This window comes from Mustela lutreola, chromosome 7, assembly GCF_030435805.1.
Source record: "Mustela lutreola isolate mMusLut2 chromosome 7, mMusLut2.pri, whole genome shotgun sequence".
Classification (NCBI taxonomy): Eukaryota; Metazoa; Chordata; class Mammalia; order Carnivora; family Mustelidae; genus Mustela; species Mustela lutreola.
In genome coordinates, this window is record NC_081296.1 from 123341593 (window position 1) to 123363265 (window position 21673).

The 21673-nt window shown below is 50.7% G+C and overlaps 1 protein-coding gene across 3 annotated transcripts in view; it reads left to right on the forward strand.

Moving 5' to 3' along the window:
* Positions 1–21673, forward strand: part of FBLN5 (fibulin 5) — a 73721-nt gene that overhangs the window by 46201 nt on the left and 5847 nt on the right. For all 3 annotated transcript variants that reach the window (XM_059182479.1, XM_059182478.1, XM_059182477.1), the window contains 6 exons: positions 4328–4450; positions 7472–7588; positions 11352–11471; positions 14932–15054; positions 16003–16129; positions 18750–18945. In XM_059182479.1, coding sequence (XP_059038462.1) covers positions 4328–4450; positions 7472–7588; positions 11352–11471; positions 14932–15054; positions 16003–16129; positions 18750–18945 — 806 coding nt within the window. The remainder of the gene's footprint in view (positions 1–4327; positions 4451–7471; positions 7589–11351; positions 11472–14931; positions 15055–16002; positions 16130–18749; positions 18946–21673) is intronic.

The window sequence follows — 21673 nt, forward strand, 5'->3', positions numbered from 1 at the left end:
CCCACTAACCCTTTCTGGGGAGGTCTTGACCCTTTGGTCTTTTTTCCTCTTAGGCTTTGGTGCAGGCAGAAGGTCTTAGGCAATGTTCTTCCCATGGGCATGGATGGATCATTGGTTTTTGTTTTGCTTTGTTTTACAGCTTTTAAAGAGCCTTTAATTTCAGCTGGAACATGTGCTATGAAAACCGTTTAAATATTTCCCCTTTAACTTTCAGGAATAAATGTGGATGTGTAAATCCATCTTTGGGTATGATATGTAAATTCAGATATGATAAAGAGCTGGCATACATATGCATATTATTTATATTCAAACTGATTTATGCTTATTTGTGGCAGTACCTTTGGTCTGTTATGTTTTCCAATAGAGATCTTTTTAAAGATTTTATTTATTTATTTATTTGACAGAGAGATAGCACAAGTAGGCAGAACGGCAAGCAGAAGGAGAGGGAGAAGCAGGCTTCCCGCTGAGCAGGGAGCCCGGTGCAGGACTCGATCCCAAGACCCCGGGATCATGACCTGAGTGGAAGGCAGCCACTTAACTGACTGAGCCACCCAGGCACCCGCCGATAGAAATCTTTATAGGAGAACCTGCAAGCCAGCACAAAGATTGTGGTCCCTCCCCAATGTGTCTCTCGAGTCAGCCTGAAAGGGTCTGCTTGTTGTGTTGTCGTTGTGTTTGTTGGGTTGTTGGGAAGTTGCCTTCTCATGTCGTGAGCCCACCTCCTCTATCTGCTGCCCCTGAGAGATCCCAGGTGGCCTTGATGGACATCCTTCATTCATACTGTCTGAGAGCACCTACCCACGTGAAGCTTGCGTCTGGCTGGTCACGTGACACAGAGCCATTGGTATGAAATCCTAAGTGAGTATCCCTAATACGTGGGCTGCTGTCCTGCGACCTGGGAGCCCAGTCTGGCCAGTGGCCTCCTGAGAGGATGGCACGGACATGACTGATCTTGATGACTTCCTGGAGCGAGCAGTTGTTTCAGATTGAGAACATTTCCATCGAGGGCCGCTTTGGGGACGTCTAACAGAAGAGGTGACGGCTCAGACCAAGCCACACAGGTCAGCAGGGCTGTGCCACTCAACACAGAGGACAGCTTCTTCCTGGACAGGTGCAGGCCTGGGCTTCCATCTGCCAGCAGGTTCTGGAGATGGGAGTGAGCTCTCTCCTCCAGTTGCCAGGGGCACTGGCCACGTGGAGAGAGGACGAATGTTGCCCCACCTGGCGAGAGACGAGCCATGGATGCACTAGTGGAATCGTCTGGGTGCCAGGGCAGCTGGCCAGGGCAACTGACCAAGGCAACAGCTCCCAGGAGTGAGACAGGGAGGGGATAGAGGACTCTAAGGAGATCCTCAGTCTGGGAGTGACATGGCTGGAGGGCTCTGCTGGAGGCCAGCTCTTCCAAGTGGCCTGGGAGTTTGGGAGGATACACACACACACACACACACACACACACACACACAGTCACAGTAGAACCTAAAGGATGAATGAAGCCATAAATAAAGGACTGAATGAACTGAACATTCTTTCTTGGGAGACTCTTCCTAAGTATCACGTGGGAAAGGCAATAGCAGAGGTGGTTTACACATGAGGATAATGACACTTACTCAGGTTGCTGTAACTTGTACTTTTCCACTGATGCAGAAAAGGACCCTTTGCCAAAGAATGTCCTTGGAGTGGTTCGATGTATTTTTCTTTCTGTTATTTAAGTCAAATGTAGTTAATGTAAGCAGTTCAGCTGGGAGCTGGGAGGTGTGATGAGTCTTCCAGCCCTGGTGGAACCCCAGGGTGAGAAGAACATTCTAGCTTCTGCTCCACCAGGTTTGTAAGCTCAGGGTGGTTTTCAGGGGGGTTGGTCATGGGTTGCTTTTAAAGTCCACACACCAAAACGGTCTTGCCAGCACGTGGGCTCAGGAAATCTGTCTGGGGGCCTTGAAGGCATTCATGTCTGATGGTCGTGGGTTCCTTCATTCATTCAATAAAAAACTGTTGAACGTTTGCTATGGACACAGAGTCCCACCAGGTATGTTTTCAGGATATAAAGGTGAGACACGCCCTTGGCAAAACTCCAGGGACTCACAGGGTTCTCAAAAAAATATGTATATCATGACAATCCATTTGTTGACAGAAATGCCGTTGGATCAAGTTAATTCTTTAATTCAGTAAAGGTGGTGGAGTCCTTTAAAAACTGCACTTTCCAGATGTAGTTTCTAGGCTTAACTGTTTTGCACGTGTCTGTGTGTGTGCATGCACGCCTGTGCCCTCTCCGGCTCCGCACGCCCTTGGGGAGCTCCGTCTGGTCCACTGGCTCAGGTTAGTTTCTCCCCGCAGGAGTCCGCCAGCCCATTGTGTATGTCAAAAGTTATACAAACACGAGAGTCTTGGGAACTTGCTATCACCAAGTCTAATGGCTCTTCTCCCCTGGGGTCTCTCTCACCCTTGAATCCTCTCAAGGCAGGAAAAAGCGTGCACATTCCAAAGGGGCTGTTGTTCCCAGGGTATAGTTGCCATCCATCACTCCCAGCCGGAAAAATGTAACCATGCCCTGGCCGATAGTGGCAGTATTTATTATCCTAGTCTTCGACAGGGATTGGAGCATGAGTGGCTGGCGGCCAAGCATTATTCTCTGGTTCCCCTGGGAGGCTTTGCTGGGTGGGCAGCACTGAGGGTGGAAGGGAGGCCAAGGGCAGGGGCAGGAGCTCTTGCAGCCAAGAACAGGCTGGGTTTCTGCCACGAAGTCTGCACATCGTCAGGTGTCAGGGTAGATCGAAGGCTGCACCACCTGGGAGCCAGGTTCTTGGAAGCTGCATGTTAGAGGCCTGAAGGCTGGTTTCCCGAGATGCGCAGACATCTGATCCTGTGGGGTGGGCTGTGGGTGAGTGGGCATCGTTGGTATTGATGCGTTCAGGGGGGTGGTGACCATGGTGGTATCACCTGAACCTGCCTTGGTGATGTGACCCCTGCCATTCCTGCACAGTGGGGCGTGGAGTCAGGTGGGCAGGGAGGTCTGGGCTCAGCTCTTGGCTCGGTGCTATTCACGCTATCAGCAGAATTCTCCCGTCTGTAAGATGGAGGTTATGAGTCCCCCTCGCAGGGTTTGTGAGAATAAATATGGTGACATCTGTGCCGTGTCCTGTATACACACGACCTGTGCACACAATTCGTGCAGACCACATAAACACAGGACGTGCAGACTACATTTGCAGGTACGTATGTGCGCGGCTTATACACATGACCTGTGTGCACCGCGTATGCATGCTCCACGTGCTGGGGGAGTGGCTTTCAGTGTTATTTCTAATTGCTTGTGGTCCTTTGGAGAAGGCAGGCAGCCCCCAGTGCAGGAGTGAGAGGAGCGAAAGGCAGGTGCTCTGCTAAGGTACAGAAGGGAAGGGGAGGTTGATGAGGGGAGGCACTGGGATACGGGATGTTTGATGGATTCCATGCGGCGAATTAATAGATGAATGTTTAGGGAAAGTCCCCTCCTCCAGGTGGAAGTGAGGGTGTGGTGTCGGGAGGTTGTAGCGTGGGGAGAAAGGGCAGAAGAATTTGCCTCCCTTGAAACAGTTCTGAGTGCCGAGGGTGCATACCAGATTTGGTGAATGTGGCCACACGTATGGCTTGGTCTCTATGCTCTGAAGCTCTTGATTAGGGGGAAGGGGTCGACTTGGACACAAGAAGCTGCACACTGCCAGCCAGCCAGCCAGCCATACGCAGGCAGCCTTGCAGAGAGCCCCAGTGTTGAGCAGAGGGAAGGAAGAGATCAGTCCCAGGAGCTCTAGATTGGAGCGGGGGGAAGGCTGCAGGGCTCCGTGGAGCTTCGGAGAGGTGCAGGCACCCCAGACTGAAGGGTTCTCATGGATGGCTACAATCAAGCGACTTCACTCCTAGCTCCCTTTGGCAGGAGATGTTTATTTTTCTTCTGTTATGTTCTCAGAGGTGTTTCTTTGACAGGTACACAATAGACCCCCGTTTAACACGTGCATGAATACGCCAAAGACAAAACGTGTTTCTAAATCAAGTCCTGGTTATTATCAAGGTCACCTGCTTTCAGAAAGTGGTGGGATGGGCTGTCAGTAGACTCCCCCAGGATGTGTGTTCTCTTCTTTTGTGGATTTTCTTTTGTGGATTTCTGGGGGAGCAGACCAGGTCTCCAAAAAGGTCAGTGTCTCCTAGGGGTATCCATCAGGGAGATGCGTCCGTCTCCTTGGATGTAGCCTGGAGACATTATCACCTCCTTCCCAGGATAAGCAAGAAGCTGACACCCTTGGTGGCTCCAGGACTCTGGATTAATACAGGTGACAGTCTCTGGACTATGTCTGTGTTACAGATGTGGATGAGTGTGGAACGGATTCTCACCAGTGCAACCCGACCCAGATTTGCATCAACACGGAAGGAGGGTATACCTGCTCCTGCACCGATGGCTACTGGCTTCTGGAAGGCCAGTGCTTAGGTAACAGCTTGCTGGGCTCACAGAGACTCTTGGAAGTTCATGGTTGCTAGGGGTATTGTGAAATGGGGGCATAATGTGGTGGCTTCAGGGCATTGGGCTTTTCTTTGTCGGGGGAGAGATATAGAAGGTAATGGAGCCTGCACTGTTCCTTTAAGTCAATCGAGACCATCACCATCAATGTCCTGGTTAGAGTGTTTAAATATAAGTTTTAAGGGCTTGTATTTGATTTCACCTAGACCTACCTCCTGCCTTCAGGAAGTTTATATCCAAGGCGGAAAGTGATAGAGGTGTGAGGATTATTCCGTCTTGGTGAGAAATCATGTTAAGAAAAGGGACCACTTTCTTAGTCACAGAAATGTCCCAAGTCTCAACTGTGGGTCCGTAGATTCTAAGGCCTCCTCCCATTACTTACCCCACTAGCTGTGGTCTTTTTATTCCAAAGGAGTCAGTCATCACCAATTGAGAATTTCACCCTTGCAGTTGGCATTCGCTATATGATCTCTCTGTTTATTTTTACTGGAGGGTTATTTGCCTTTCTTCCCCTCTGGTTTTGGTTTCGGCAAGTAAATGAATTCATAGCAATCTCTAGCTGTCACTTGAATTCTATTTCTAGGGTGTGATTTCTATGCTGTGTTTTCTTGGAAAAGCCGTACCAGTTCAAGTTCTCTAAGACCCTGTTCTCATGCCCGAAAATCAGTGCTGGAGGAGCGGAGAAACAAATCCAAACAACATCATGGAAACAAAAAAAAAAAAAAAAAAAAAGAAAGAAAAAGGAAAAAAAGTTCTTTTTTCTAAGACTCCCTTGATTAAGACTTGAATGCCAGTCCGCTCTAGAGCCTTGTCTGAAGCATCTTTAGGGCCTGATAAGCCAGACTAGACTTGGCTTGGTTCTCCTTTTCAGGCGTGCTCCAGGGAACTGGCTGCACATGGGGACATTTGTGAATACGACGGTCGCTGTGCATTTTAACGAACCTCAGCTATTGTGGAAAATTTGATGCCACTGATTTGAACATAAGCAGATCAGTGTGAGTGAGTTATTTGTACGGCAACTTAATATGTAGGCTCTCAGAGCTGGAAGAGATGTTAGATATTATGTCATCCAACTTTTATAGAGTTGGAAACTGAGACTCAAAGAGGGGAACATTTTGAACAAAGAGTGAGTAGGGTCTAAAATCTGGATCCTTTGGTCAGTCCAGTTTTTTTCCCACCACCAGGGGGCGCTAGAGAGGATCAGGTGAGAGGGACACAGGCTCCATTGTAGAGACTTTGGGGCTGGGCAACACTTCCCAATCTAAGGGGGGCCAGCAATAGGGACATTTCTCTCCTTGGGAGGGCTGGTCTCTACCACAGGGCTTGACGCTTTGGGAGGGATCCTCCTGGAGGCCTAACCTGGTGCCACACACTCAGCCTGTTCCCACTTCACACTCAAAGTGGAGACCTTTCCTAATTGTGGCTGAATTCATGCCTTCTCCTGACCAAACTCTTCTTTCCCTTTCAAAGCACAAATCCCATCACCATCTCCCACCCCTTTGGTACACCTTGGGAGGCATTGCTTTTGCAGAAAAATGAGGGGTGGGGGGGCTGCCTTTCCCCCAAGGTCTCCCTTAGGTGGAGGAGGCCCTCCCACCCCCCAACCCCCCCCAGCGCTGCCTCCCTGACCTCGGTGACGGGCCCAGTGGCACCCTGGGAAAGGTCAGGATCAGCAACCGCACAAACCACTGTGCTTTCCCAGTGGGAACTGCAGAACACTCAGTAGGCAGTGGGATGGGCCGGGTTAGAAGGAGCTGCTGCTCAGAGAGAAGACAGACTCACAGGGGCAGGGCACAGCCTCTGAGGGGGCTGAACACCAGCTAAGGTGGAGGTGGGGTCCTTTCTGGCAGTGGGTGGTAGAAACCAGGCACAGAGACAGACTCAGAACCAGTCTCCAGAGCCCAGGCTGGGTGCTGGGTCCAAGGAACTGGAGTACTGGGGAGGGAACATCTGGCGGAGGTTGGGGATAAGATAAGGACCAGTTATAGGTGCAGTGAGATCAACTGGTCATAACAGGCAGTCATATAGGGTAAGTCTGGGGTCTCCATCTCTAGGCTTCATTCAAGGCACCCTGTCCCAGAGGAGCGAATTCTCTTGCCCATCAGCCCATTAACTTGGGGGTATTGGGAAGTGCTTTCCCAATGACATCAGGCTCCCCATTGACGGGTACATGTTAGCAGGGAGGGCATACTGCCCAGCTCTGCTGAAAGGCTTCATTCAGCCACAGAGCCGCTTGCTCAGGAAAGGCCAGCCATGGCTTGGGGGAGGCATTTTATCCAGAGATTTATGTCTGCTCTGGTGCAAGCAGGAGATCCAAGGCGATCTCTGGCATCCTTGTGTTACTGGATCATAGGTCTCCAGACTGCCGTGGGGGAGGCATTTTATCCAGAGTTTTATGTCTGCTCTGGTGCAAGCAGGAGATCCAAGGCGATCTCTGGCATCCTTGTGTTACTGGATCATAGGTCTCCAGACTGCCGTGTTGCCCTGCTTGTCCTGACCTACACTTGCCCTTGTTCCTGAGTGCTAGACAGATCATTGTTAATGGAGCTGGCGAGGAGCCTGTTGGAGCGAGGCTGTGGATTCCTCTTACACTTTAAGCCAACTTGTCCCTTCCCAGGGCTATGTGACATTTTTACAGAATCTTAGAGTGGATTTTTGATGTTGGATAAATCTGAGCATGGAGTATTGAAGTTGGATAAAATCTTGGAGGCTGTCTGCCCCATGTCCCAGTTGAAGCAGACATTTCTTCTAGAACTTTCCAGGCAGGTGCAGGTGTTCATGGAACTGACATGCGTCAGGAAGGGTTGTAGCTGGATTGAAACTTAGACTCTGGGGGGTATCCCCATGCCTGATGCTCAGTCCGTACTGTCTTCTCTTTAGTTCCCCTTCCTTTACTGGTCCTGCTCCGAAAGTGATGGGCGGTCTAGATGCCAGGTGTGGCCCTGGTGATTGGGAAGAAGTATCTCACCTTGCTGGCGTTTCTCTTTCCAGACATTGATGAATGTCGCTATGGCTACTGCCAGCAACTTTGCGCAAATGTTCCTGGATCCTACTCTTGCACCTGCAACCCTGGTTTTACCCTCAACGAGGATGGAAGGTCTTGCCAAGGTATGCGATGCCAACGATCCCTTGAACCTGTTGAGAAGCACTAGATGCTGTCTTCTCTGGAGTCTGATGGTTGACGTGGTTATAACATCCTGCTCCCTGTCACCACGTGCCTATCCCTGCTGCTTACAGAAACCTGAAGTCCAAACCGAAGGTTATGGGAAACATCTCAGAAAGTGCTCTGAGTATTGCTGAGAGGAGAGGCACAGTCATCCATCAGCTAGGGCTTATGGTTTCATGGATTTGCTTCTCTCTGTGTGTCTACTTTCCATAAGTAGCCTTGCCAGTTTCTGGGCTAATCGGAAATTTTCACGCATTTCCTATAGCCTGAGTTCAGTGCCTGATGCTCAAGGGGGGTGGTCAGCATTCCCCACAAAAGCAGAGTGAAATAAAGACACCCCCCCCCTTTTTTTGAGAGAGGGAGTGAGCAGAGGGAAGAGGGGCAGATGGAGAGGAGAGAGAGAGAATCCCAAGCAGGCTCCACACCCAGCGTAGAGCCTGACTCAGAGCCTGACGTGGGGCTCGGTCTCACCACCCTGAGATCATGTTCTGAGCTGAAACCAAGAGTTGGATGCTCAACTAACTGACTGAGGCTCAGCCCTCCGGCGCCCCAAAACAAAGGCATTTTCTGAGTTTTACGTGATCACTTCAAATACTGATACGTGAGTAAAGCAAGCTATATCTCTTCTGCAGTCTCCATCCGAGGGTTTCTTCTGCTTGGGAAGTGCATGGGGGCTCAAGGCTCAAGAAATTCATGCAAGGCCTGCCTAGCCCCGGGCCCGCCCCCCAGCCCGCACCCAGGCCTCCAGCCCTGGCAGCGGCTCCGTCCTGGGTGGAGGTAGCGTGCCCGAGACTCAAAATGAGGTCTTTGTTTGGAGCCGGCCACCAGGTTCTGCAAGGCCCATTTCCTTGTCACACCATTTGAGGTCTGGCGGGCGGGCTGCGAGCCAGCTGGTTGGAGGATATTATGTTTCCATTAGCTTAATCGGATCTAAATCATTGGGTAAACAGGAAGGCATCAGTGAAAGGGTCTGATCCTGGATTCTTTGTAAGTCTTTCCTCCAAAGCTGGTTCTGCTAATTGTTCCAAGAAGTCTCGACTGCGTTCCTCTTGCCAGGAGAGGTAATTTTCTTCGGAGAGCGGAGGCCAGGCCTGGGGGTTGAGGGGCCCTTCCGTCCCCATGGAGCAGGCAGCAGGCCCCTGGCTCCCTTGCTGCTTGCTGGGAGAAGTGACGTAGGGCAGAGGCAGGCTTCTCGGGGCGTAGGCAGGGGGTTGGAAGTGCCAGCCCAGGCTTCTACCCAGAGACTGGCAGGGCGCCTCCAGCACCTCGCGGGAAATAGTCATGCACAGCGGGGCCCAAAGGCCCGGGTGTCCTTCAGGCCTCTTGGGATCAGAACTGTGATGGGGAGCAAGTGAGCCACAGGGCAGTGCCAAGTCCAGCAGCACGCTAAGGCCCAGAAATGGGCACCTAGCCACGAGGAGACTGCCTTAGCCGGGTCCTGGGTACAGCAGGGGCTACATTCTCCACTGAGCTTTGGTCATCCTCACGCCTCTTGCAAGGAAGGGTGTTTTGTGCTCTTGGAAGCACTGCCCCAACTGTTAACCTCATTGAACCCGAGTGATAGCGGGAGTAGATAGGTAGGGCTGTTGCCTGGCTCTGCAGAGGAGGAAATCAAAGCTCAGAGGTGTTAAGCAACATGGCCAGAGTCACACAGCCAGGGGGTCACAGAGCTGAGAGAGCCAAGGCTCCAACCTTCCTGGCGGGCAGGTTGGAGCAGGACTTGGCCTGCAACCACTCAATTCAGAAGGGCACCTGGGCTGTATGGATCCCAGGGGGCAGAGGCCCCAGGGAGAAGGGTTGCTCTGCAGAGATAGCTGAGAGCTGCAAGACAGCGGGACCGGAGCTCCCTCATCCCCGTGTGGTCAACATGTGGCCGGAAGTCAAGGGCACCAGCCCTAATCCCCAGTGGTGCCATCCTGTCCCGCCTGCACTTGAGTCAGAGGCCCCCTGCCATGGCCTTTCCTGGCTTCTGGGTTGCAGAGCCTCCAAGCTCTGTTGGGGGGATTTGTGCCTTGCTGGACCTTCCCTGTAGAATCCTGTTCCCCCCTGACCCCCCTCTCCCACAGCTCTAAGGCAGCAGGAGGTGTGTGGGCATAGGATTAGCCCTCCCTGTATAGAAAAGCTTCTCAAGCTGTTCCTTGGGAAGGCTTTTCACTTGGAAAACACTCAAATCTCTATTCAGAGCCTTAAGAGGTTTACCTGGACTTTGAAGGGGAATTCTCTCAGCTGGAACTTTGGTCACCAGCACGTGGGGCTCAGGAGAGGGTGTGCTTACAATGCGTTAGTCAACGTCACCGGAGAAAGGGGCTCCTTCCTTCCCCTTCCCTCATCCTGATGAACTGTGCAGAATACATAATTCATAGGTATTACAGAAGGACCCCTGACTCATGTTTCAGTTCCAACTGTGCTCTTGTTAGCCTGGGGACTTGGGCACCTCTCCCAACGTTCAAACAGCCTTAAAATTATCAATGTATCACTGATGTACAATATTATTTATTTATTTGACAGACAGAGATCACAAGTAGGCAGAGAGGCAGGCAGAGAGAGAGGAAGGGAAGCAGGCTCTCTGCTGAGCAGAGAGCCCGATGCGGGGCTTGATCCCAGGACCCTGAGATCATGACCTGAGCAGAAGGTAGAGGCTTTAATCCACTGAGCCACCCAGGCACCCCAATAAACTACACTATTAAAGGCACATTATTTCATAAACTTTGCCATAAACATGGATACCCCCATGTAGCCATCACCACACTCAAGATGATGAAATATTCCACTATCTAAACGTTTCCCTGTCCACCTTTTGTGGTCCTCTCCTTAACCCACTGAACTTGTAACACAAGGCAGTGGTCCTTGTAAGGATTCAGTAACTCTGAGATCCTTCTGGAATAATGGGTGGTGTTATATATGAGTAATTGTCTTAGTTCAGGCGGTTGTGACAAAATACCACATTGAGGGCCTTAAACCACAGAAATTTATTTTCTCCTAGTTCTTGAGGCAAGAAATCCGAGATCAAGATGCTGGCAAGGTGGGGTGCTTGTGAGGGATCCCTTCCTGGCCTGCAGATGGCCACCTTTTCAGCGTGTGCTCGTATGACAGAGGGAGCGACCTCTCTGCTGTCCATTCTTATAAGGGCACTAATCCCACCATGAGGGCCCCACCTGTATGACCTCATTTAAACTTAATTACCTCCCAAAGGCCCCATCTCCACATCCAGTCATGTTGGGGGTTAGGGCTTCAACATAGGAATTTTGGGGGAAGGACACAATTCAGTCCATAATAAAGAGAGTTATTATTAGAATGGTTGTGGTTCTTTAGTTGTTTACCTGAAACATCAAAGCCAGCAGGAGCGAGGGAAGAGCTAATCAGTGATAGAAGGTGTGAGATGGTGGGAATGAGCAGATGTTGCCTGGAAGTTTCTGTGGGGTGAGCCTTGGGGACCAGACTTACTAGGAGGGTATATGTGTACCTGTGTCCACATGGATATGGTGTGTGTTGTTTCTACGTTGCCCAACTTGTGAGCAAGGAAGGACATGTGAATGGAGGACTCTGGGGTCTGAGCTCTAGATCTGGGAAGTCCTGGGTGGAGGTCTTTGGCGCCTGTGAATCTGGTCTGGTACCTGTAGATTTTGTTGCCAGTGCATTTTCTGCCTCATCATTGGGGATTTTCTGTTGTGAGAATGGTCAATAATGATCTTTCGCTTTCCCTAGACGTGAATGAGTGTGCCACTGAGAACCCCTGCGTGCAAACCTGTGTCAACACCTATGGCTCCTTCATCTGCCGCTGTGACCCAGGATATGAACTTGAGGATGATGGTGTTCGTTGCAGTGGTAATGGGCTTTGGCATTTGGAGACTTCCATCAGTCCTAGGGGGTGGAAGGGTTGGCGGGGTGGTATGGAGGACAAGGGCTTCCTTCACAGGTGTTTCCTCTGCTTTCCCAGACATCCCCAGTTTGGGACATTTCCCCACATGGTGGGGTCACAACCACACAAAGCAGAGATGAGTCACTTCCCAAAAGGTGGAGTAGAGTCCCCTCCCTTGTCATTTGATGCCTAATGCAAAAACCAGCAGAGCTGCCTTTAGGGTCTGACAGGGCTTGAAGAGGGAAAGGAGTTGCCCAATTCTGTGTGTTGGTTTGAATTATCTGTCCCTGCCCACCATGACTTTGGTATAATAGCATATCTCACAGGGCAGTGTTGGCGGGGGTACTGAATGGGTGATCATATGGGTAAGTGAAAATACTTTGTGAACTTCTAAAATCTCTACAAATAATCAGTTCTTGGCTCCAGGACTGGCACGTAGCGTGCACATCATCAACAGTTCTCAAAGCAGTGAGTAAATGATTGAACGTTGAATTAATTCTTAATAATTTGTGTGAACGTAACATGGTGGCTTTGTTGGCCTTTTATAAATTCCTTCCAAGACTGAGAAGCTATGATTCTCTGCCAGTAATTTCTTGAGAACTCTACTATAATTTTCTTATTAAACCTGTAACACGGAACTTATAAACACAAACTCTTGAGAACAGGGATGGCATTTTACTCCTATAAATCCCTATAGCATTCCTCACAGAGCCATGTACAGCTCATTCTTTCTTCTATTCTTCCTTCTTTCCTTGTTTTTTTGTAAATACTGGATTAAAGTAAACTCCATTCCATCCACTTTTGGCATCCTGAGCGGTTGTGAGTTAGCACGGTCCAAATTAATGATGCTTCACTGTATTTTTCAAAATAAGTGAACCATACCCTAGAGCGTGAACATCTTTTTGTCCTGCTGAATGGAAAGTTTCTTAATCCTGGGTTTCACTGTGACAGGAACTGACCCAGGTCATGAATGAGACTTGTCTGGTAGCTTCACGGAGGATGGGGGTGTTCTGGGGACAGAGTTCTCTGAACAATTGAGCACCTTTCCCTGGGGCCCAGAGAGCCGGAGGCCCAAGTAGGCCATTGTAGAGAGTTTAGACAGATTAAATGTCAGTCCTAGAAGCTAATAAAATACCTTCAGGCATGAAAAGCTACTTTCTTCCTAGATTTCAGGTCCTCCCATGGCACTCCTTGGGAAATCTGGGCCAAGGGACTAAGAGGGGGAAAGTTGAGCATTATGAGATTGAGAGCGTTTGTTTCTGCCGAGGTCCGTGCACATCCACGGGTGTTTACTGACCATCTGCAGAGGTAGGATAGGAGGGTGACTGGAACCAGACAGAGCCAGGTTCAGATTCTAGTTCTTTCCTTGGCCATGTCAATAGGGTGGTCATAAAGATGAAAAAAGCTGGTGTACCTAGGTGCCGTTCCACGTTAGTTGACTTTCTCTAGGTGTGAGTGCAAAAGACTTCTGACTTTACAGAGATTTTACATCTTTGGTGGTTTTGCAACACTTTCTAGTTGACTCACTTTACCCGAAACTGCCATCTTCTCCACGTTCGCCATGGTGCCCACTTTTCTAAGACATAGAGTGACCCCTGGCCTACTAGGGCCCCTCCCTAATAGGAGGGGGAGGTGGGTGGAGGGTGGAGATGGGTGCTGCCATCTCCTCAGGGCCGGTCCTGCTTAGGGGATGCCCCCCAAACTCAGAGCCCCTTAAGTCCTGAGCATAATTGCTCCGGGAGACATTACAGCATCGGGTGGATGGGTCATAGGATCTGGAGGCTGGCTGGCTGGCTGGCTGGCTTCAAATCCCAGCTTTCCTGCTTACTCGTTATCTGTGAACTTAGTCGGGTTACCTAACCTCTGTAAGCCTCAATTTTTCCTCTGTAAAGCGTAGCTAGTAATAGTGCTTCCTTCAGAGGGCTGAGGAAGGATTAAGTCAGATGAGGCCTGGGGCGCCCGGCTGGCTCAGTCGGTGGAGCGTGCGACTCTCGATCTTGGGTTTATGAGTTTGAGCCCTACATTGGGTATAGAGATTACTTAAAAGAACTTAAAAATAAGATCTTAAAAAAAAATGCAATGAGGCATATGAAACATTTAACCCAGCCCTTGATACATTACAAACACTCGGGAGCTACAGGTTTTTATTATTGCTTGTACCAGAGGCATGGACCAGAATCTACAAACATAACAGCGATCCAGGGGGAACACTCTCTGTTGATGGGCTGGGGCCAGAGCCCTGGGACCCTACAAGGTCCTGGGGGAGGCGGAGGGGAGCTGCCAGAAGCAGATCTTGCCTCACTGGGCATGCTTTGACTTTTCGCATCAGCATCCCGGTTCTGCTGGCTCCGAGCCCCTCGCCTGGAGACCCGTGGGAGAGATGGGACGGAGTTTCTCCTTCCCTGATGGGAGAGGCGTTGGGCGTGTCACACCCAGGATGAGCCAGTGGTGGGGAAGCCGCCTTATTTGTGCTGACACCCTCCCTGGGCGCTCCCAGGTCCCCGTGGTCTGTGAGCGAGAGAACAACCCGAGGACATGTCACATGGGGAAACTAGTGAAAGCAAGTTTTCGGGAAACAATAAATGAAAGAAAAACATGTTTTCTTTGGCGCGCCTCTCAAATGAGGCTCAAACAGGGGCTTGGTTGCCAAACTCTGTGTGCGACGAAGAGTTGGCTCTTCCGAGCCGGCCTCTGCATCAGCTGTCAGGGCCAACGTGGTCAGTGGCTCTGCCTTCACGTCCCCTCCTCTGCAGTCAGAGGGTCGCCCAGCTCCAGTTTCCCAGGTCCCAGTGGCCTCCTGAGGCTGGTGGGCCACCCAGGGATATTACGCTCGCGCACCCCAGGGCCGCTCCAGAATTTTCTCTTTCAGGGAGATATTTGGACACAAAGACATTTTAATCTAATGGATATCCCCTGGCCTCCTGGATATGTCCCTTTCAGTTGTGACTTTAGAAATAACATTTCTCAACGTTGGGGTGATTAGAGGAGCACTGGCACTGGTAGAGTTGCCCTTTTGGAAGACTGGGGCCAAGGAATGTTTTTTTGGGGTTTTCGAGACGCGCTCTGCACCCAGAAAACCCCAATGGGCAAACAAATCCTGCCCCTGGAAGTGGAAGGTACATTCACCTGCTGGGCAAAATACGTCTGTAGTGAGTGGATAATGTAGCTGAGCCGGAGGTAGTCATGTAGGGGAAGTTTGATGGAGACAGATTTCAGCTCCAACAATGAGAGCTGTCCAAATGTCAGTGGGTGTCCTCAGTAGGTAGTGAGCTCCCTGTCACCCGAGTGTGTGAGAAGTAAGATGGCAACTTTGTAGCCACAAATGTACCATCATATGTGTCAGGAAGGTGTAGGAGTTGGAGGAGAAAAACACTAAGCCCTCAGGTGATCTGATTATAAGCAGCAGGTGTGACTTGTCTCCCCCAGACATGGACGAATGCAGCTTCTCTGAGTTCCTCTGCCAACATGAGTGTGTGAATCAGCCCGGCACATACTTCTGCTCCTGTCCCCCTGGCTACATTCTGCTGGACGACAACCGAAGCTGCCAGGGTAAGGCTGTCCAGGGGGGCCTGGCTGGGGAATGTGTGAGGTGTGGGCTGGCTCAGGGGGTCACCTGGATGTCTTCACCTGGGGAAGGTGGCAGAGATGAAGGCAAAAGTAGGTTCCAGCGGCTCCCAGAGGGCCAGGCTCTGACCTTGATGTTCGGCCTTCCTGTCTTGTGACCCATACTTTGGCTTCAACAAGGACATGGCTACTCTCTCTTCTGTCCTGAGTTCCCCAGAGAGAGGTGATCTGTCCAGTTTCCCTGACCCCTCAGAGGAATGCTCCAGACCCAACCAAGGCTTCACTCATGGACCTTGTGCCAGGCCTCTGGGAAGGTAGTCTAGTTAGTGTTTTTCTACTGACTCCTCAGAGAGCAGATGCCAGAGACTCACACGTCTGACTGCTGTGTGCCTCAGAGAATCAGGACCCCAGGCTGTGAAGGGGGTACATCTCCTCCAGATCGGCTGCTTGGGCTGATTCCCACTCCCATGGTCCACCCACTGGTGCCAGTGGAGAGGCTGGAACTGAGCCACTGACCTATTCCAGCTCCTTGAACTTACCTTACCCGAACATCAAGCAAGAATTCTCTGTGGCAGTGCTGGACAATAGAAATATAAAGTCAGCTGCTAAATAGGAGCCTTATAGAAGTAAAAAAGAAAGAGGTGAAATTAATTTTCAGAAATTTTTTTCATGTAATACTTTTGCAATATTATCATTCCAACTTGTACTCCATGTAAAAACTGTTGATAAGATGCGGCATTCTTGTTTTGTACCACATGGGCAAGGTCTGTGTATCTTTTCCATGCACAGCACATCTCACCTTGCACTGGCCACATTTCCCATGCTCAGTAGCCATCTGTGGCCGGTAGCTGTCACAGTGGAAGTGTAGTTGTGTAGTAAAGACCCAGCTGCAGCACCGTCCTGTTTCAGTCTCTTACCTACCCTGCATTTCAGATATCAATGAGTGTGAGCACGGAAACCACACGTGTAACCTGCAGCAGACGTGCTACAATTTGCAGGGGGGCTTCAAGTGCATTGACCCCATCCGCTGCGAGGAGCCTTATCTTCGGATCAGCGATAAGTAAGTCATTTGAGAAATGTGTGCATGAGGGAGGGGTCTGGTTCAGGAGGAGAAATGGGTGCATGAGGGAGGGGTCTGGTTCAGGAGGCTGCCAGGGTGGCGGAGAGGACAGTGCCCCAGCCTGGCCTGTTGGCTACCCCTCGCCCCCACACACAGAAGTACATCTGCCCTCCCTTCTTGCAGTGCCACCTTTACCGCCCTGAGCAACACCCATTCCTTGCCCTAGAGATAAAGGGATGAATCAGACCCATCCATCTTGTCCTCTAGGAAGGAATGCAGCATCTAAGAGCCATTTGTGGCTTACCAGGGTGCTTCCTGCTCTGAACAAAATCTGGTAAAAGAGGGTGAAGCGGGGCAGGCGAAGGGTCCATCACTGCAGACAGCTTCCCTCCATGCTATGAGCTGTGCTTCCAGCAACGTTTTGGCTTCTGGTTCCAGGACCCTTCGGGACAGAACATAGAGTTGGCTGCTCTCCCTGATCCCATGGCTGGTTCTCCCTGGGAACTACAGGGCTGCCCTTGTCTGTGGCCATGGACTGACCCGGTTCAAGGCACAGCACTGAGCTAGTGTGGCTGGGGACATTGGTGACATGCTGCTGAAAGCTGTCTGCCTCCAGGACCCATTCCTCCTGACTCCAGTCACCCCCTTCCAGCCTGTGCCCTTGTCCATGTGTCCTGTGCTCCTGGCAACCCAAACGGGACTTGCCCTCACCTTTACCCATGCCCTGGAGCATCCAGCCTCCCAACTTTCGCACACCCGCTTCCGCCATATGGAAGGCATCCCTCCCGCCACCGCGTAGACAGATCGGCCCGTCTTTCAGATCTTAGCTGCGGTACCCCCGCCCCTAGCTGTTTGTGAGCCTCTTCAGCTGCCCTCCATCATCAGGCCCGCCTGCAGGCTTCTTAGTTTAGGAAGCAAGTCTTGTCTGTGGGACATGTGACATTCCAAGGGGCCATTTGGGCACCAGGGACATTTTGGCTTGGCTATTTTGATCAGCCTTGAAAAAACAAAACTTTCAAAATTATTTTTATGAGTTCCTTGATCCAGTGTTCGTCCAGCTCCTGGTACGTGGCAGACGCCTGTGCCGGGCACCGTGGGTTTTTTTTTTTGCCCTCGTGATAGAGGAGGAGAAAGACATTAAGCAAATTGGCTTGTAAATGAAAACATAATCATAGATTGGGATAGGGGCTACGAGCCAGAGGAATGGGAATTTATAGAAGGAATATGTAGGTTGGACTTGGTGTAGACTGGGGAGTCCAGAAGCTCCTCTGAGGAAATGGCATTTGGTCTGGGATGGGAAAATGAGTCAACGGTGGGGTGGCAGAGTGGGAGAGGAGAGGAAAAAGCGTGGGCCAGGCTGGCTTACAAGGTAGTGGAAGGCTGGCTATCTTTAGGAGATGGAGGAGGTTCGATTGCTGCCGCCTAGTGAGTGAAGAGGGCAGTGATCGGAGGGAAATTGACAGAAGCCAGGTCCCCTGGGTTTTACAGGCTGAAGTGGTGTTTAGTTTTTACTCACATTGCAAGGGTTGGCCATTGAAGAATCTTAAAGCAGGACGGAGGCAGAGTCTGGTTTTTTGACGACGGGCGCTCTGGCTGCCATGTAATGGTTTGAACCGGGAGGGACCTATTGGAAGGCCATCCTAGAGGTCCAGGAGAGACCAGACGGTGGCCTGAACAACAGCGTTGTGATAAAGGGGATGGTGAAGGGTGGTTGGACCTGGACTGTATTCTGGAGATAGAACCAACCAATGTTTTGAAGAGAGAGCAGAAGTTTAGGGAAAGCCCCAGAAACAAGACAAGGCCGACGCCCAGTTCTGCCCATCAAGGCGCCCCACCTACAGTCGTCCTCATCCTGTTGTGAACTCTCACCCCTAGGGGGAGTCTCAGGGATGAGGTGAGAGATTGGGGTGGTTAGGGAGACATCAAGCGGCCTCTACAACAGGACTTTCTTGGGAAAGGGAGTCAATGGTTTCACGTTATGAAATGCTGTTACTAGTAAAGATATTTGTGTCCATGATTTATTTCTCCCATGAGAACAGGAACTATTTGAGGTCAGGATCATATTGGTCCTTGCAATTCCAAGGGTCTAACATTGTGTCTTATAGTGAGTTTAGTGAGTTCTAAGCTCTTGTTTATCAAACAAAAAGATGAAGGGATGTTCTCCACAGACCGTGCGAAGTGCTACAGAGAACGTCCACGGGCCACCGAGTTCCTGTCCAACTCATGCGATTTCTCACTTTTAGAGTATCTTCATGAGTATGTACGTCTGGGGAAGTAAAGGGCGACACGACCAGCGACGCCTTTTGCCAAATAAATACATGAAAATATAAAGTGCGTCAGAGAAGATGCCAGCATTCTTCAGACCAGACATCTAAGGCTTACCCTCTAGTAGCAGGAATATCTGAGTGGTCAGAATAGGCCATTCTCTAGGAAACAGAGAGCTCACTTGCATCCTGGTGAGTTTGTAGATGAGACCCAGGGACCGAGAGGACCTACAGTTACAGCATTCAGATGTCAGAAGTCGGGTGGCCTCCTTTTCAGTGTTTTAAGGGAGGAGGTAGGTACAAAAAACATCTGGAAAAGACTTACCGCATTCTCGCATGATTTCCCTTCCCAACAGCCGCTGCATGTGTCCCGCTGAGAATCCTGGCTGCAGAGACCAGCCCTTTACCATCCTGTACCGGGATATGGATGTGGTGTCAGGACGCTCGGTTCCCGCTGACATCTTCCAAATGCAAGCCACGACCCGCTACCCTGGGGCTTATTACATTTTCCAGATCAAGTCTGGGAACGAGGGCAGAGAATTCTATATGCGGGTAAGAGGGGCTGGTCACCGTCTTTAACAAGGCTCATGTTGTTAACCTCCCCCTTCCCCCCTCCCCCCGGGGCTTCTGGAAACAGGTCTGAGAGCAGCTGAGAGGGGTGAGTGTGAAGGGAGAAGAGGGAAGCGGGTGGGAGTCAGGACTTCGAGGTTCTGATTCCTGTGACTTTCTGAGCAGCCTTGTGAAAACTGCTTCTCTTTTTTGAGTCTCTGGATCCTCATTGTCTGCTGTCATGGGAAGTTAGGCCGAGGTACAATCCTCTGTCCTGCCTGGAGGAGGCACTCCCATATCCTGTTATCCATCTGCTCATTTGACAAATATTTATTGCCTACTGCATGCTTCCAGAAACCGAGGCTAGGGTAGTGAACAAAACACTGCTCTTGTGCCACTTCCATCACAGCAAATGTAAAGGCTTGCCTCACAGAAGCCGCCCAACAAAGTCGGACATGGTGGCTCTTTTAAATTTAAATGAATTAAAATGAAATGAAATGAAAAATTAGGTTCTTCCCTGGCACTAGCACATTTCAAGGGCTGCGTAGTCACCTGTGGCTGCTGTGTCAGCCCCGATAAAGAACATTTCTGTCATCGTAGAAGTTTGACTGGATGGCACTGCCTTATCTGTATCAGGAACACACGTTAGAACACACGTCCTCAAATACATTCGCCTCGTTGTAAATTCCACACACAGACCCTGTGCCCCTGCATTACGGAGTTTCCCTCCTGCACCTCTTCTGAGCGAGGTTTTTCACGTTTCAGTGTGAATCGGGGCACTTCTCCAAAGACCGGATTCCAGAGCCTCCTCTCTGGAGAAGCTCTTACAGAAGACGGTGGTTGAGGCCTAGTGTATCGGTTTCCTGTGGTTGCTGTGACAATTTACCACAACTTTGTGGCTTAAGACAACAGATACTTATTTTCGCACAGTTCTGGGAGCCAAGAGCTTGGACTCACGTTCACTGAGCTGAAACCGAGATGTCCCAGAGCCCTGTTCCCTCCAGAGCTCTAGGGGAGAGGCCTTTCCTCGCTTCCTTCCGTTCTTGGCGGTGGCCTGGCCTGCATTTCTTGACTTGGGGCCGTGTCCCTTTAGCGTCTGCCTCGGCGGTTCCACTGCCTCTGGTTCTGTGTGTGTCAAGCCTCCCGGTCTCTCCTTGTCTCCTGTGTGACTGGATTGAGGGCCTGCCCAGAGAATCCAGAGCCAAGATCCTTTGCTTAATCCCAGGCTGAGATCCCTTTTTCTTATAAAGTAATATTTAGGGGTTCTAGGGATCTATTTACAGGGCCTGAGATCTCTGGGGGCCACATTTCAGCCCCCTCTACCCAGGAATCTGCATTTCTAACAAATACAGCATGCGGTCCTCCAGGGGTGCTGTGGGAATCTGTAGACCTATGGAAGCTTCTCCACTTTGAAGTGGGCATGTCTCAGGTCTCCACCTCCCTCTCCCTGCCTGCTGGCAAAATCCTCCAGTCTTTCCCTCTGGGCCTGGGATGATCTAAAAGTAGGGAAGTCTCAGAAGCAGCCGTTAGAACAGATTAGAAAAGGTCCCAGGGGCTGGCATCTTGCCTGTATGCGCACTATGTTTTTGGCAAGACCCTAACAGGACCTGGTCCCATGTAATAAACTGATCTATGGGACCCAACTTCTGCAGTCCTGTGCAGTAGGGCCAGAGGCTTTGGGGGAAGATGTGGGGAGTTAAAGGTAGAGGAGCTTCTGTAATAGGAGAGGGATAGAGCTGTATTTATGTCTGTCTTTTCTACTCCATCCAGCGGGAACCCATATCCCGTGAGCCGAGGCAGCCTTGCTGCCCGTGGGAGCATAAACCTAGCCCTCTGGCATTCTCCAGTTTAGCCTCTCTCGTTTCTACAGACACAGCAGATCCCACCCATAGGGCACAAAAATGCCCGTTTTGGGGATTTAAAATACCATCAGTGAGACCTCTTGCCTCTTACCTATTTTCCCCAAGCAGAAAAGAAGATCCTTAGAAGGTGACCTTGCCAGGACAAGAATTTACTCACTAGAATAGCACCTGCTAAAACCCTAGCATGTGGCTGACTTGTAAGAGGTACTCAGTGATGCAGGGGAAGCAGATTGTCCTGCATGTGGAGGAGGCGGGAGGGAGGACCCTTCCTGGAGGCTTCCTCTCAGACTCACATTGTCCCAGCTCCTGGGGGACCCTTGAAACTCACAAAGCTGAGCTGTATGCTTGCGCCCTCTCAGGACATTGGGAAGGGCCCTCATTCTTTAGTATTTATTCAGAAGAGGCTGTCAGGACTCCAAAGCTGAAGGAACTTGGGGACAGGGAGGTGGCTCCTGGTTTCTCTTTCTGGCTATGCCCAGGAAGAGAAAACAGGCTCTGCAGGGGGGGGCCCTGTGCAGCCATGGCTGTGGAGGCAGGAAGACAGGGAGAAATCTGCCGGACAAGGCAGGCCTTCCACGCTCCTATCTGTCCAAGCTGCAGTTCCATCGTCAGGGGACACCCATAGTTGTTTTCCGTGGGTGCCAGAACCAGGCAGCTGACCCGCTTCACTAGCCTTCCACAACTCACCAGTTCTGTGACCTCAGGCACATTACCTAACCTCTCTGGGCCTCAATTTCCACATCTGTAAAGAGGAGATAGTACTTACTTCAGGATTAGATGGGATCATCTACTCAGCCCAGTACCTGGAATACAGGGCGGCTCTTTCTATTAGGCCTGTAGGATTTGGCAGAGGTGAAACATTCAGGAAT